Genomic DNA, 14,600 nt, shown 5'->3' with positions numbered 1-14,600 from the left:
CCATCATATGCCACAGAAACTGCTGCCCTGATAGGGAAACTAAGTTAATATTTCTAAGTAAAAAGGTAAAGGTTCCCCCGCACATGTGTGCTAGTCATTTCCAACTCTAGGGGCCAGTGCTCATCTCCGTTTCAAAGCCGAAGAGCCAGCGCTTGTCCGAGGATGTCTCCGTGGTCATGTGGCTGGCATGACTAGACTCCAAAGGCACACAGAACGCTGTTACCTTCCTACTGTAGTGGTCCCTATTTTTCTACTTGCATTTTTACATGCTTTTGAACTGCTAGGTTGGCAGAAGCTGGGACAAGTAACAGGCGCTCACTCTGTTATGCGGATTCGACCCGCCAAACTGTCAATCTTCTGATCAACAAGCTCAGCATCCTAACCCACTGAGCCACTGTGTCCTTTTTAATATTTCTAGAAGGGCACAAATCACCTATAAAAATAGCAAAAAAAGTGATAAGAAGAAAGCTCAACTTTGATATCAAGAGCTGAAATCACTTAGGAGACCTGTATATATTGGTAGCTATCCCTGACTATGTACACATACTCAGACAAACAAACATAAATCTTTGCCAGTCTTCGGTTAACTCAGAAACCTTTTCCACATCACTAGTGTCAAATATCATTTAAACACAACTATCCCATAAAGTAACTGATTATTTTGTGATTGCCCTACATAACATTTATTTATAAAATTTATTGGTCATCCATTTTACCATAGGATACCTCTGGGTGGTTTACAGTTACATATACAGTTAACAAATAAAAAATTAAAATCAGATGTCTGATTTAAAACCCATTTCCTTAAACATTAATTAATTACATTAATTTGTTCCTGATTACAGTTTCATTTTACAAAATGACTTTAGGAAGTCATCTGTAAAACTACAACCAATGAAAATAATTTGCTGAAAGATATGATCCCAACAGAATTGATGTCATAAGAGGCTCAATATTGTAAAACATTTAATTTGGCAGATGCAGCAGACCATTATTTATAATATATCAAATGAACCAAAATATACATTCTATGGGAAATGCCTAATCAGTCATATTATGCTGAATTTCAAAATTAACAAGAAAAACAAATTGGTACATCAAAGGGGAATTAACATTATTTGCTAAATAATCTTCAACCAAGCAATTTCAGAAAGGCAGCTTTTACATCTTTGTTCCTCATGCTATAGATTATTGGATTCATGAGTGAAGGCACCACAGTATACAATGTGGTAAACACTTGATCCAGCCTGGATGGAGAATTAGCAGGTAGTATCAGATGAGCCAAGAGGCTACTACCAATGAATAGGGAAACCACAATAAGGTGGGGGATGCAAGTGGAGAAGGCCTTTTCTTTTTTCTCAACTGAGGGCATACTCATCACAGTAGTAAAGATTTGCACATAGGTCAACAAAATGAATGAGAGGCAACTGACTCCTAAGCATGAACTAAAGACAAGAACCCAGGTTTCACCGAGATAAGAATCAGGACAAAAGAGCTTGATTAATTGTGGAACTTCACAGAAGAACTGATTAATAATATTGGAGCAGAAAGGCATAGAAAAAATATTCCCTGTGTGTACAGCTGCATGCAAAAATCCAACCACCCAGGCCCCTCCCGCCATTTGGAAGCAAGTGGACCACTTCATTATGGATGCAAAATGAAATGGGTGACAAATGGCAATGTATCTGTCATAGGCCATGATAGTAAGAAAGAATAAATTTGATGATAGGAAAGAAACATAGAAAAATAATTGTGTCATACATTCAAAATACAAAATCAATTTAGAATTCATGAAGGCATTAACTATAGATTTGGGTATAATAGCAGATGTGACACCAAGATCACCAATAGCTAAATTGATTAAAAAGAAATACATTGGGGTATGCAGATAACGATTGAATAGTATCAAAAAAATAATCAGAAGATTTCCCACAAGGACAAAGAGATACATTAATAAGAAGACAGTGCTGTGTAAAATTTGAGCCTCTTGATTTCCAGAAAATCCAGCAAGTACAAAATTATGTATGCTTGTAGTGTTAGACATGACATTATACCATCTCCTGTAGAAAAATGAAAACCAAATTATATACAATTTATTTCACATTGGAAAGTCTAATTTCACTTAAAAGGAACAATAAGCTTTTTATTCTCTCTGAACATTTTTCTAATATGCTTAAAGTATAATGCTTTTGGTAAGATATATCTATAAAATGGCTTACACCATACTGAAAATGTATTTTTTTAAAAAAAAATCAGTATAATTCCATAAACCCACACTCACCTTACCTTTTCTCAATTATGTACGAGAATTCTTTTTTCACTGATCTCCCAAATTTTCATCTGATCCCTCATATTTTCTTTCCTTAGGCGGACAAGGAGAGCAGATCATGTAAATATTATATGTATCCAATGTTTAATTGCATATCGCTATGAGTGCCATCTTCACATGAATTTTAACAATGCAAATTTAAGCAAATCTCTGATCCCCCTGAGAAAAAAACTGTTTTTCTCAGACTTTTGTAAATGACTGCCATCATGAGAACTGCCAAAACAAATTCAATATCCTAATGCAAGTAAGATTAAAAATAGCAGAGGATTGTAACTACACTTTTAAAAGCATATGTATCAAAAAGGATTTGCTGGTGGAAAAAACTGACACTTTTAAAAATATTTAAAACAATAAAATGAAAGATTAGAAAGTTTTTAAAAGAAAAAGAAAAGCTGTAGCTTGAATAGTTGTATTTTTATTCTTCCCTAAACTGAATCACATTGATGCATACAAAATGGTAGATTTACTTCTAGTTTTCTTACATGCCTCATATTTCCTTACATGCTCCCCTTTAGCCTTCATTTAAAATGTCTTATTGCAGATTCAATGTACTCCATAAATGTATACTTAGGAAACCTGGTTTTGAGCAGCAATGAATGATAGAGACATGTGATGGCTGTCTGGCTGGCCTTGACATCCAGAGATTTTCTCTTATTTCTCCAGTTACCCTCACACTAATAGACCACAGTTAAAGCCAAAAAAGAGGGAAAGGTTTGGGTTTTCTAACTGTAACATACCATCTTCAGAATTTGTACTCTAAGGTTACTCTTTGATGTCTACAGTATATCAAAGTTGATTTGATGGAACAACACATGAGCCCAAGTAAATAAATACAGAACTGTCATCATGCCGCAAATTTCATGAGACCACATAGAGCAACCTCAACATTTCGAAATAAATCCCACATGGAATAATGAGGCAATGCTAATCACATATGTGCAAAAGGGAATGATCACACAAAGCAGTTGAGGCTGATGTAATTCTTCAATTTAATTGCCAAGGGCATTGTGTTTGCCTACATTGTAAGGAAACACATAAGTGCCCAGAAGTTCACTGACCATTAAAATCATCCAGGATTGAATAAATGTATTTCCAATGTTCATTACAGTTTAATCAAACATCAGCACTAAAATTAACCTCTGTGTAGCTTCTGATGCTTTTTAAAAGGATGTCCAATTTTGTCCTCATTGTTTTCATTAGGAAATGTAAAATTTCTTTTCTCCAGGATTATATAGAATTTTGGAGGAAATGTTATTAATAAATTATTTGTATTTATTAAACAGGAAACTTGTTGTTAGTGCCTAACAAGAAAACAAACAAGAACATGGTATCTATGATTGTGACATTTATCTGAAAATTTACCACAAATTTACTGAAGAAACTGCACTAGGAAAAAGTTAAATAATAAGAAATAAAAGGTAAAGGTTCCCCCGCACATGCGTGCTAGTCGTTTCCGACTCTAGGGGCTGGTGCTTATCTCCGTTTCAAAGCCAAAGAGCCAGCGCTTGTCCGAGGATGTCTCTGTGGTCATGTGGCCAGCATGACTAGATGCCAAAGGCGCACGGAATGCTGTTACCTTCCCACCGAGTGGTCCCTATTTTTCTGCTTGCATTTTTACGTGCTCTTGAACTGCTAGGTTGGCAGAAGCTGGGACAAGTAACATTTAATTTAATTTAATTTAATAATATTTCTATACCGCCCTTCTCCCTGAGGACTCAGGGCGGTTCACAGGGCAGAATAAAATACTAAATACAAACATTAAAAAGAGATTAAATGATTGCCCAAGTTAAAACAATTGGAATACAATTCTAAAACCCCAAGATAAAATTAAGACACCAAAAATAAAAAACCCCACCAATCCCCATCAGGCTAGGCCGGCTTGTACAAACAGAAACGTCTTGAGATCGCACTCACTCTGCTACGCGGCATTCAGGATTCGACCCACCAAACTGCCGACCTTCTGACTGACAAGCTCAGCGTCCTAACCCACTGAGCCACCGCATGTCCCTTAATAAGAAATAGGTCCCTTAACAAATTCAGAACTCAGAATTCAAAAACACAGCAACCTTTTTAAGCCTTATCAAAGACCAACAAGGTTGGGGCCATTGTAACCTCTGAGGGGAGGATACTCCACAGAACAGGGGCCACTGCATGAAGCTAACATCACTTTAATACCTAAAGAAGACTCAGACCTGATGCAAATAAAGAATTTCAGAGCAATATTTTTATTAAATGTTGACTATAAAACTTTTGCCTCAATAATAGCAGAAAGATTAAAGATATTTTTATTGAATTTATACATACAGACCAAAATGGATTCCTACCCAACGCACAAATAAAAAATAACTTCAGAATCATTCTAGACATTTTGGAATATTATGAAATCCATTCAGGGAAGCAGATAACAATATTTCTAGATGCACAGAAGGCTTTTGACAATGTAAATTGGCAGTTCATGATTCAACAATTAGAGGAAATGGATTTTGGAGAAAATTTCATAAATATAATTAAAACAATTTATTATAGACAAACAGCTAAATTAATTGTAAATGGAGATTTTACAGAAAACTTCAATATAAAAAAGCACAAGACAAGGGTGTCCATTATCCCCATTGTTATTTATGTTAACACTGGAGGTATTAAACCGAAACATTAGGCAAGATGCGGAAATTAAAGGATTGGATATAAAAGATGAAAAATACAAATTACAAGCATTTGCAGATGATCTGGTCTTTATAATAGAAGAACCCCTTGAGAGAAGCCTTAAGCTTAAGAAAATGATAGAAGAATTTGGAGATGAGGTTTCCTAATTTTGGGTTTCTCTGTGTAACTTGATTATCTGTGATATTTTATGTGATTTATTTGTTTTTTAAATTTCTGTACTTGAGGAGGGGAATAAGACTTATCTGGACACCAAAAACATTCAAAGACTTTTTTGGAATTATTATACCAATTTATATAAAGAATAAGAAATCTCTTTAGCTACTACGGAGGATTATATAACAACTAAAATCTTCCTATACTATCAGAAAACTACAAGCAAATGTTAAACAGTTCAATAACAACTTTGAAATAATAGAAGCAATTAAAAGAGCTAATACAGACAAAGCTCCAAGACCAGTTGGCCTACCAATTGGATTTTATAAAGTTTTTCAGGATCAACTATTTATTCTGATAAAGGATTTAATGAATTCTATTCTATAAGGGAATCCTATGCCAGACTCTTGGAAGGATGCCTACATTATTTTAATACCCAAAAATGGACTAGATTTAACTTTTGTGAAGAATTAAAGATCAATTTCCCCTTAATAATGACTACAAACTCTTTACATCTATTTTAGCTGAAAGACATTAAAAAGTCTTACAGTATTATATACATGAAGACCAGTGTGGCTTCTTACCTAAAAGATAACTAAAAGATAATGTAAGAGTAATTTTAACTATAATTGAATATTTACAACAAGGTACTAACTGTCACTGCGTGTTTTTTAGTTTTGCCAGCTTCGCTCATTTCTGTCTGTACATTTTCCCCTGCTCTCTGCACCTGTGTTATTATCTTATCATGTAACCATAGTGAATCTCATATGTCCAGCTATGTTATGGTTTCAGACTGTTTTGTGCGCATGTCTAGAAAAAGTTTCTCACTTTATTTTCTCTTTACTTTCTCTTCTGCCTGATGAGAGAATGTAGTCAGTTTAGGTCTTTTGTTTTTTCATTAAAAGTTTTACAGTAGAATATGCCTCGGATTTCTTTCTTTGATGTTCACCATGCGAATGAGCCACGGTCCATCCTCCTCTGATAGAGGAGTAATAATCTGCCCCCGACACTAACAAACAGGTTGCATTAATCTTTCTAAATGCAAAAAAAGTGTTTGATATCTTGAACTGGGCCTTTATGTTTAAAGTAATGGAAAAGATGGATTTTTGATTGAGCTTTATACAGAGTCTGAGGTCCATCCATACACTCCAGAAAACTTGGATCATGATGAATGGAGATTTTACAAAACCATCTGAAATCGATAAGGGAACAAGACAGGGGTGACCGTTATCCCCTTTATTATTTATTCTAGCATTGGAACTGTTAAATAGAGATATTAGACAGTATAATAGAGCAAAAGGACTACAAATTAAATCTCATAATTACAAATTTTGTGCATTTGCCAATGATTTTATATTAATTGTGCATGACCTGCTAGAGAATATTTAATATGTTATAAGGAAAATTAAAATGTTTAGAGAAATGGTGATTAAAAATAAATAAATCAAAGGCAACAATACTGACTAGGAACATAAAGGTGGAAGATCAGAAGAAAATGGAATTTAAAACTAGTTTTAAAGTTGTGAAAAAGGTACAGTACTGAGGGATGACTTACTGAAGAAAATTCTAAGCTTTACAAAAATAAGTACGGTAAAATATGGAAGGAGAAAAAAATGGATTTAAATAGATGGCAAAAATTAGATTTGTAATTAATGAGAATAATTTCAGTAATTACAATGAATGTACTGCCTAGAGTGTTATTTTTATTTCAAACTGTACCAATATTGATTAGAGATTCCAATTTCAAACAGTGGCAGAAAGATATATCTAAATTTATTTGGCAAAATAAAAAAAGAATTAAATATAAACTGCTACAAGATTCTAAAGCTAGAGGATACCTGGGTTTGCCAAATCTTTGATTGTATTACAATGTTCGTTGTCTAGTATGGTTAAAATACTGCATAATTTTTTAAAAAATCAAGGTTGTTGGACCGCAAAGGTTTTTTATTTGAGATTTGGGTAGCATGCCTATCTATGGTATGACAAAATAAAAGTTAACCTGATTTTAAGATTCATGCTACTAGGCAATGGATTGCACATGTATGTTGGAAGTATAAAAGAAGATTAGTTGACAAAGAAGCTCTACATAGAACAGAGATGATACTGGAATGTAAGTAGATGACATATCAAGACTTATTGACAATTGAGAAAGAGGGATTTAAGATAAAGACAAGAGAACAATTAGTAAATAAAGGATTTGCTTGTGATTGGTTTAATTATTATGGAATTTTGAAAGATTTAAATTTAATTTTAAAAAGTTTTGTTTTCACAGGAACTAAATCTGAACTTGACTCTAATGTATTTTCTGGAGATGACCACTTGATTTCTAAAGTAAGTATATAAAATGTTACTCAAGATGAACTAGAACAGGACTTTTCAAACTTATCATAGATTGTACCACTTTTAGGACATAACAATATTTGAGTACTACCAGGGCTTAGCAAGGTGTCAAAAACTTGATGACTAAAAAAAGGGGGGAGGGATTTGGGCTTTTACTGATTAGATTCATTGGTTGTTATAGAAATGGCTAGTTTATAATATTATGGAAAAGTAAAAAGTTGAGGTTCAATGTAAATGCTTCCTTCTACTGCAACAGAGAAAGTCTGTTCTTTTTCTCTTCTCCCCCTCACTTTTGCCCCCACTTTTTCCTCCCCACTGTGTCCTACTATTTCCTTTCGTATTTTTATATTTTATTCTATAATCTAATAAAATATTACAAGCTGTAGGAAAAAGGGGGGGGCAAAGTACCAGTTTTAATTTCTTTGGTGGCTGTTCCTTTGCTGAATCACTATCCCTTTGCACTGACAAACGTATGATGAATTTATCCATGTTTATTAAAATGCACCACTACCAACTAGTTCAGGGGGTCTTCAAACTTGGCACTTTTAAGACTTGTGGACTTCAACTCCCAGAATTCCTCAGCCATCATGGCTGGATGAGGAATTCTGGGAGTTGAAGTCCACAGGTCTTAAAGTTGCTAAGTTTGTAGACCCTTGAGCAAGCTGGTCGGCCCTTCTTAGCTCTCCTTCCACAGTGTAATAAGAATGCACCCTCCAATCCCTTCCCTGTATCCTTAAAGACACAGGAATCAAGTGCAAAGCAAGAAAGGCTCACAAAATAAACACATAAACTCTGTTGTTGTTGTTTTCTTTCTTTAAGCTGCCCCAGGGGTGTCACGTGTCACAATGTTGCAACCAGACTGAAAGGCTCTGGAAATTGCAAAAAGCTTTAGCTTTAAAACTTTCTAAAAGCCATAGACAGACTCAAGATAAGGGGGTAAAACTAATTACATTTGTTTAAAGGGATTAAACCTACAGAAGTCAACACTTTGGACTCATTGCTAGCCAAAAATACAGACTAAAATATTCCAATAACCAAAGCACACAAAGGAGCCTCTGAATTATAAAACGCTGTAAAAACTGTACAAAAATCCTTATGGTAACCCAATCAACTGCCAGCTGATCCAGAACTAAATAAACCCACCTCCTTTCTGACTTGCTCATCTCCCAGCTTTTTATTTCATCAGTGCTGTTTGAATTCTTCTGGCTGGAGAAAATAAACCAGGGGACCTTTTCTTACAGTAGCAGCTGCTGCTTATCTGTCCCTGTTTTCTCCCTGCTGGCTGACCTCTCCTTCTCTTTCCCTGTTGTCTTTTTTTCCCCTTTCCTGCCCAAACCACTTCCTTTTATAGCCTCTCCTTTCCCCCCCCCCCCAAGTTTTTCTTCAGTTTACTTCCAACTCCATGCTGCTTTCAGAACTGCTTATCAGCTGGAGCCAATTAGCTGGAGCTCTGCCAGCTCCTTGGATTCTGCCAAGCCCAGACAGTCCTGGACTGCAGCTGCCTCTCCCTCAGGCTCAGTTTGCTTCGGCTCATTCCCCTCCCTTGCTACACTTGGCTAGCAGTCGCGTACCGCCTGCCACGTGGCAAAGTACCACAGGTGGTACACGTACCACTGGTTGAAAAGCCCTGAACTAGAAGATGAATAGGTTAAAGAGTATATGGTAAAATGGATAAAAAATGTTATAATATAATGCCAGATAAATGGGAGAATGTTTGGACGAATGGACTAAAAATTCCATTAAATTATAGTTTGAAAGAAAAAAAAATTATAAAATCATTGGTACTTGACCCCAGACAGACTAGTGAAAATGTATAAAAGGATTTCTAATATGTGCTGGAACTGTAGTCAAAATCCACATTCATCCTAACATATTGAATAAACATAACAATGATAATATAAAAATATTTAAGATATAAATATTAATGAAACCTGAAGCTTTTCTTTTAGATATGATGGATAAGCCAATTGAAAAACAATTTGGGATGCTAGTCCTTCACATGGTGACGGCTATGAGGATTGTACTTATCAAACATTGGAAAGAAAAAGGGATGCTGGCTGAAGAATGGATTTTGAAATTGACTGGATTAACAGAGATGGCAAAATTAACTGATTGTGGATTTCCTACGCACATACGTGTGTGTGTGTGTGTGTGTGTGTGTGTGTGTGTGTGTAAGTAAAAGGGGAAGAGAATGTACTGCTTTTTCTTTTCTTTCAGACCCAGCCAGGGTGGATCCTATATGTTAAATATTAAATTCAATTAATCACTTTTTCCTCTTTTTTGTACACTTTTTTTCTTTTTTGTTTTTAATCCCATTTATATCCCGCCCTTCTCCGAAGACTCAGGGCGGCTTACAATCTAAGCACAAATCAAATGTGCTTAGCAATAGCCTTCATTCTATGTATATGCCTGCTTATTAGGGCTTTCGGGGGGGCCCAAGCGGCATTGTTGTTGTTAGGGTTGAATGTATGCATTCCTTTGTTTTGTTTTGTTTGTTTTAGTGCTTTGTATTTTATTTTTTATGATAAAAATAGTATTTTTAAAATGTGAACTTCTCATTTCATCTAAGTGGACAGTTTGTTTTATGACATAAACTTGGTACTAAATGGAGAATTCAATTGTGATTAAAAGGAAAGATCAACTACTTCGAAATGGGAAATAGTTATTCACACTGGAACTTAATTCTGAAATTATAGATGAAGTAATTCACCCAATCTCTTAATCAGTCTCTGAAAGATCTTGATTATAACAATTTTTATATTAGGGGCAGGAAGTTTACAGTATTCTCTTCAGTTTGTAAAGTACATTATAAATCTGGTCTTCCTGTAGAGAATTTTTCCTCATCTAGTCTACCTCAAAAGATTGACAAGGATGGTATCTCTTAAAAGATACCATCTATAGCAATGAGACATGCTATAGAACATATCTCCCACATAAATTATCACAATTCATATCTGAACATGGATAACAGAAGCTGCTAATTGCTAATTATATTAACAAGATGTTTATGTTAATATTTTGTCTAATTTTGATTGTGTGGTCTTATTCTATGTAATTACATCTTGAGGGAAACAATAAAATGATCAATAAGCTTGCTAAATATACATTCAGTCTTTCCCACTGATGATATTAGTGCATCTGTGCCCAACAAGAGTTGGACAGTACTTATACAATACTGCACCTTTACTTCACAGTCTAAAAAGTGTGCATCAAAAACATAAATTCTATGAAGAAAAATAGTGATTTTTATACTGAACATTTAACAGAAAAGCCATATGCTGCTTTCAGGAGCAAATTGTTGTTTAGTTAAATATCTCTCACTTGACTATTTGTTAGACTCAACTCTATAATGTTAACATGGGGAAGAGAATTTAAAGAAATAATAGCATATCCTATTGGTTTAATATGTTATGTGAGTTGAGAGAGGAAACAAAGGGGAATAATTTTCAGAAACTTAAGACACAAAAAGTATTATTATTAATCAAAAAAATGAGAATCTATTTGTGTGCAGAATGGGATTTTATATGCTTATGTGTATTTTAAATGATAATATCTCTCCCTGGTATGGATATATGAAATAAAGGGTGTAGAAATGTAGAAACTATTGGAAGATCTAATCCATATAGCTGAGTTAATATCACTGGCCTTATTTTTAGGTCTATTTACCTTTAAGGACAATGTATAATGGCATTTCTGAAATTCTTTCTTCATTTATATACTTCTAAAACTCTTGTTCCCATAACCTCTATCTGGGCAAAACAGAATACTGTAAGCAAAACATTTTCAACCAAGATACCTCAACAGGGGTAACTTACAGAATGCATCCAAAATCTAGAGAACATTGAGTTCTCATGGAACTGAAATTTGGCAAATTTTATTTTAAAAATTGTGACATAAACTATCATAAAGCATTTTTTGACATGATACAAAATGTCATAAAGCCTCAAGAACTTTGTTACTAAATTTAGCATGGACTATTTTCTGCTTTTTCCATTGTAAAATATAACCAATATATCCCTGGATTTTTAATAAGTTTACCAATGAAGGCAGTACATTAAAAGCTCTGCCATTTTTAGGATATCGAGGAATTGGGTAAGAAAATTACCTTTCCTCCAACAAAGTCCCAAGCAGTTCCATTGGTCAGCCAAAAAGGAGGAGGAGGCTTCACTGTGACACTCCTGAGTGATATAAGGGGTGAAGAGCCAGTGAAAGCCTATATTATACATGGAAAGGAAAATGACCCATGGTTTGTCTAGTTGTTGACAAATGGTTGCATAACAGCACTCAAAAGTATACTGATCTTTAAAAGTCATGGTTGTGGCAGATGTATCAATCTAATTTTAGCTAAAAATTATGGGACAAAAAATCCATTATTTGGTTTTATTTGATGGGAAGATTGTAAATTTTTTAGGGAAATAGAGAATGAGAACTATATCATGCCTGTGGAAAAATTTAAGAAAGCATATCTCTAGTTCAACACTTACCAGTGAATGGTTTGGCAAGGAATGGCCTTTAATACACACCATTAAGGCAGCACATTATTATACTGCAATAAAATACCATAAGTAATAAACAGTAGAATCATTGAGAAATGTATGAATGGCAATCACAAATTAAAAAACCATATCCAAAAACAGAGGTAGTGGTTTAGACTATTGAATCCAAATCCCTGATCCCTGTGCAGATCCTAATTAAAGTACCTTTTCACACATGGCTGTCCATCTTCTGTTTGAAAACTACCAGTGAGGACCAATCACTATATTCCTTAATTATTGGTCTAAATAAATAGGTTCTTTGGTCAGTACATTTTACCTCATAGATCAAACTTTAGTAGTTAAATGGAATCATTGTGATAAAGATATGACAATAGGTAATCTGATCTTAGAATCTTCATTTGATGCTTGGAAAGCTGGCAGACAGAAATGGGAGAAAGCCAATCTTAACCTAACTTTACTCTACCCTAAGAGTACAGTTGCTTGCATATCACCAGCTACATGCATACTTTAAAGACAAAGTGTCAACCGTACAAAAAACATGAATAAATGTGGTAAAAAGGGAGGAAGAATTGCAAATCATGTAACATTTCTTTATAGATGAACCTCTTTCCCCAAAACTATTTTGCCACTATTTTGCCTTTTTCACTGTATCTCTTTATGAGTGTGATTGAGTGCAGGTGTATCCTGTACACATTTATGCAATAAAAAGGGTATCAGCCTTCACTCATCATTGTAACATTTTTAGTATGTGCATATTTTCTTGCTTTGAAATATATTGTCTTTCTTCAAAACATGTATACATAGTTTTTTTTCTAATAATATTTCTTATCTGTGCTTTCTTGCAGTTATGTCATAAGTTAAACATGGAGAATCAAACTACTGTTCCTTACTTTCTGCTGCTGAAATTCTCACAAAATCGGCAAATGCAGCATCTACATTTCTTCTTATTCTTCATATTATACCTGGCAACAACAACAAAAAATCTTCTCATCATCTTTATAGTAGTTTTTGATCATCGTTTATATAAAGGTAAAGGTTCCCCCGCACATGCGTGCTAGTCGTTTCCGACTCTAGGGGCCGGTGTTCATCTCCGTTTCAAAGCCAAAGAGCCAGCGCTTGTCCGAGGACGCCTCCGTGGTCATGTGGCTGGCATGACTAGACGCCAAAGGCACACAGAACGCTGTTACCTTCCCACCGTAGTGGTCCCTATTTTTCTACTTGCATTTTTACGTGCTTTCGAACTGCTAGGTTGGCAGAAGCTGGGACGAGTAACAGGCGCTCACTCTGTTACGCGGCACTCGGGATTCAACCCGTCAAACTGCCGACCTTCTGATCGACAAGCTCAGCGTCCTAACCCACTGAGCCACCGTGTCCCTATATCGTTTATATAGTCCCATGTATTTCTTTCTAATGAATTTGGCTGTGCAGGACTTGGGCATTGTTTCAATCATTGTCCCCAAATCCATGGTAAATTCTCTCATTGACAGAAGACACATTTCCTATTTTGGTTGTGTTACTCAACTTTTTCTCTTTATCACCTTTGAAGCTTCTGATTTCTTTCTCCTGACAGTCATGGCATATGATTGGTATGTTGCCATCTGCTATCCCCTGCACTATGAAATGGTGATGAATTGGAAAGCCTGCATCAAAATAGTGATTCTGGTGGGGTTTACAGGTGTATTGTATGGAATGTTGCACACCACTGGCACCTTTTCCATCCCTTTCTGTTCTAATGTTGGCAACCAGTTTTTCTGTGAAATTCCACATTTCCTAAAGCTATCTTGCTCCGGATTCAATCTAGTTGAGATTGGAGTTCTTGTGGCCAGTTTCACTGGAGGATTAGGTTGTTTTATTTTTGTTATTATATCTTATGCCATGACATTCAAGGCAGTGTTGAGAATCCCTTCTGCAAAAAGAAGGCAGAAGGCCTTTTTCACTCCTCTTCCCCACCTTATAATCTTTTCTATGTTTTTGGTAACTTCATGCTTGACCTACCTGAGACCTCCCTCTAACACCCCATCTTACTTAGATTTAACATTCACTATTCTATATTCTTTACTTCCACCCCTGTTCAATCCAATCATCTATAGCATGAGAAATAAGAATATCAAGCTTGTCCTGTCTAAACTGTGGAAATTCTGACATTTTCCTTCACCTATGTTATTTGACTGTCTTGCATTGTCTTTGCCTTCAGTTTTCACTAAAAGGAAAAGCACTTGCAATGGGAAATATCTGGGATAAATTTTCATCATGTCCTTCCAGATCAATGATAGCACTTGAGAAATTAGTAAAGTACAATTCCATATCCTGACTCCTTATCAATTCAATCAGGCAGAGGTCAATAGGGGAAGATGACTGAGAATAGCTAGAAGGACATGTAAAATTTATTCTTTTTGAGATGAAATAGATATTTACATAATAGAAAAGCTCAGTATAAAAAGCAAGTGTGTAAATCTGTCTACCTTCCTTTAATAACATTATTACACCCATCCAGTTTAGTTCTGATATAGCTGTTTTTAAAAATTCTGTGAAACTTAAAAAATATTTTATCTAGATTTTTTGTGTGCAGTTCACTCCACTTAGGATTAGTATTTGGTCTCTCTGGTCCTGTTATCATT

At 35.1% G+C, this 14,600-nt stretch overlaps 2 protein-coding genes across 2 annotated transcripts; one reads left to right on the top strand and one right to left on the bottom strand.

Annotated features, from left to right (window-relative positions):
* Window positions 1–1,132: 1,132 nt before the first annotated feature.
* On the bottom strand, window positions 1,133–2,044 carry LOC310650026 (olfactory receptor 14I1-like; the record flags this gene model as incomplete). The annotated part of the gene is made up of 1 exon (XM_083378861.1): window positions 1,133–2,044. The coding sequence occupies one exon, from the start codon at window positions 2,042–2,044 to the stop codon at window positions 1,133–1,135; it is 912 nt and encodes a 303-aa protein (XP_083234987.1).
* Window positions 2,045–12,845: 10,801 nt separating this feature from the next.
* On the top strand, window positions 12,846–14,124 carry LOC310650341 (olfactory receptor 14C36-like; the record flags this gene model as incomplete). Its single annotated transcript, XM_083379247.1, has 2 exons — window positions 12,846–13,033; window positions 13,374–14,124. The coding sequence occupies 2 exons, from the start codon at window positions 12,846–12,848 to the stop codon at window positions 14,122–14,124; spliced, it is 939 nt and encodes a 312-aa protein (XP_083235373.1).
* Window positions 14,125–14,600: the final 476 nt, after the last annotated feature.

This window comes from Vipera ursinii (assembly GCF_947247035.1).
Source record: "Vipera ursinii genome assembly, chromosome: Z".
Classification (NCBI taxonomy): domain Eukaryota; kingdom Metazoa; phylum Chordata; class Lepidosauria; order Squamata; family Viperidae; genus Vipera; species Vipera ursinii.
Note: the sequence above shows the minus strand (reverse complement) of the source record. Positions and strands in the feature narration are given on the sequence as shown.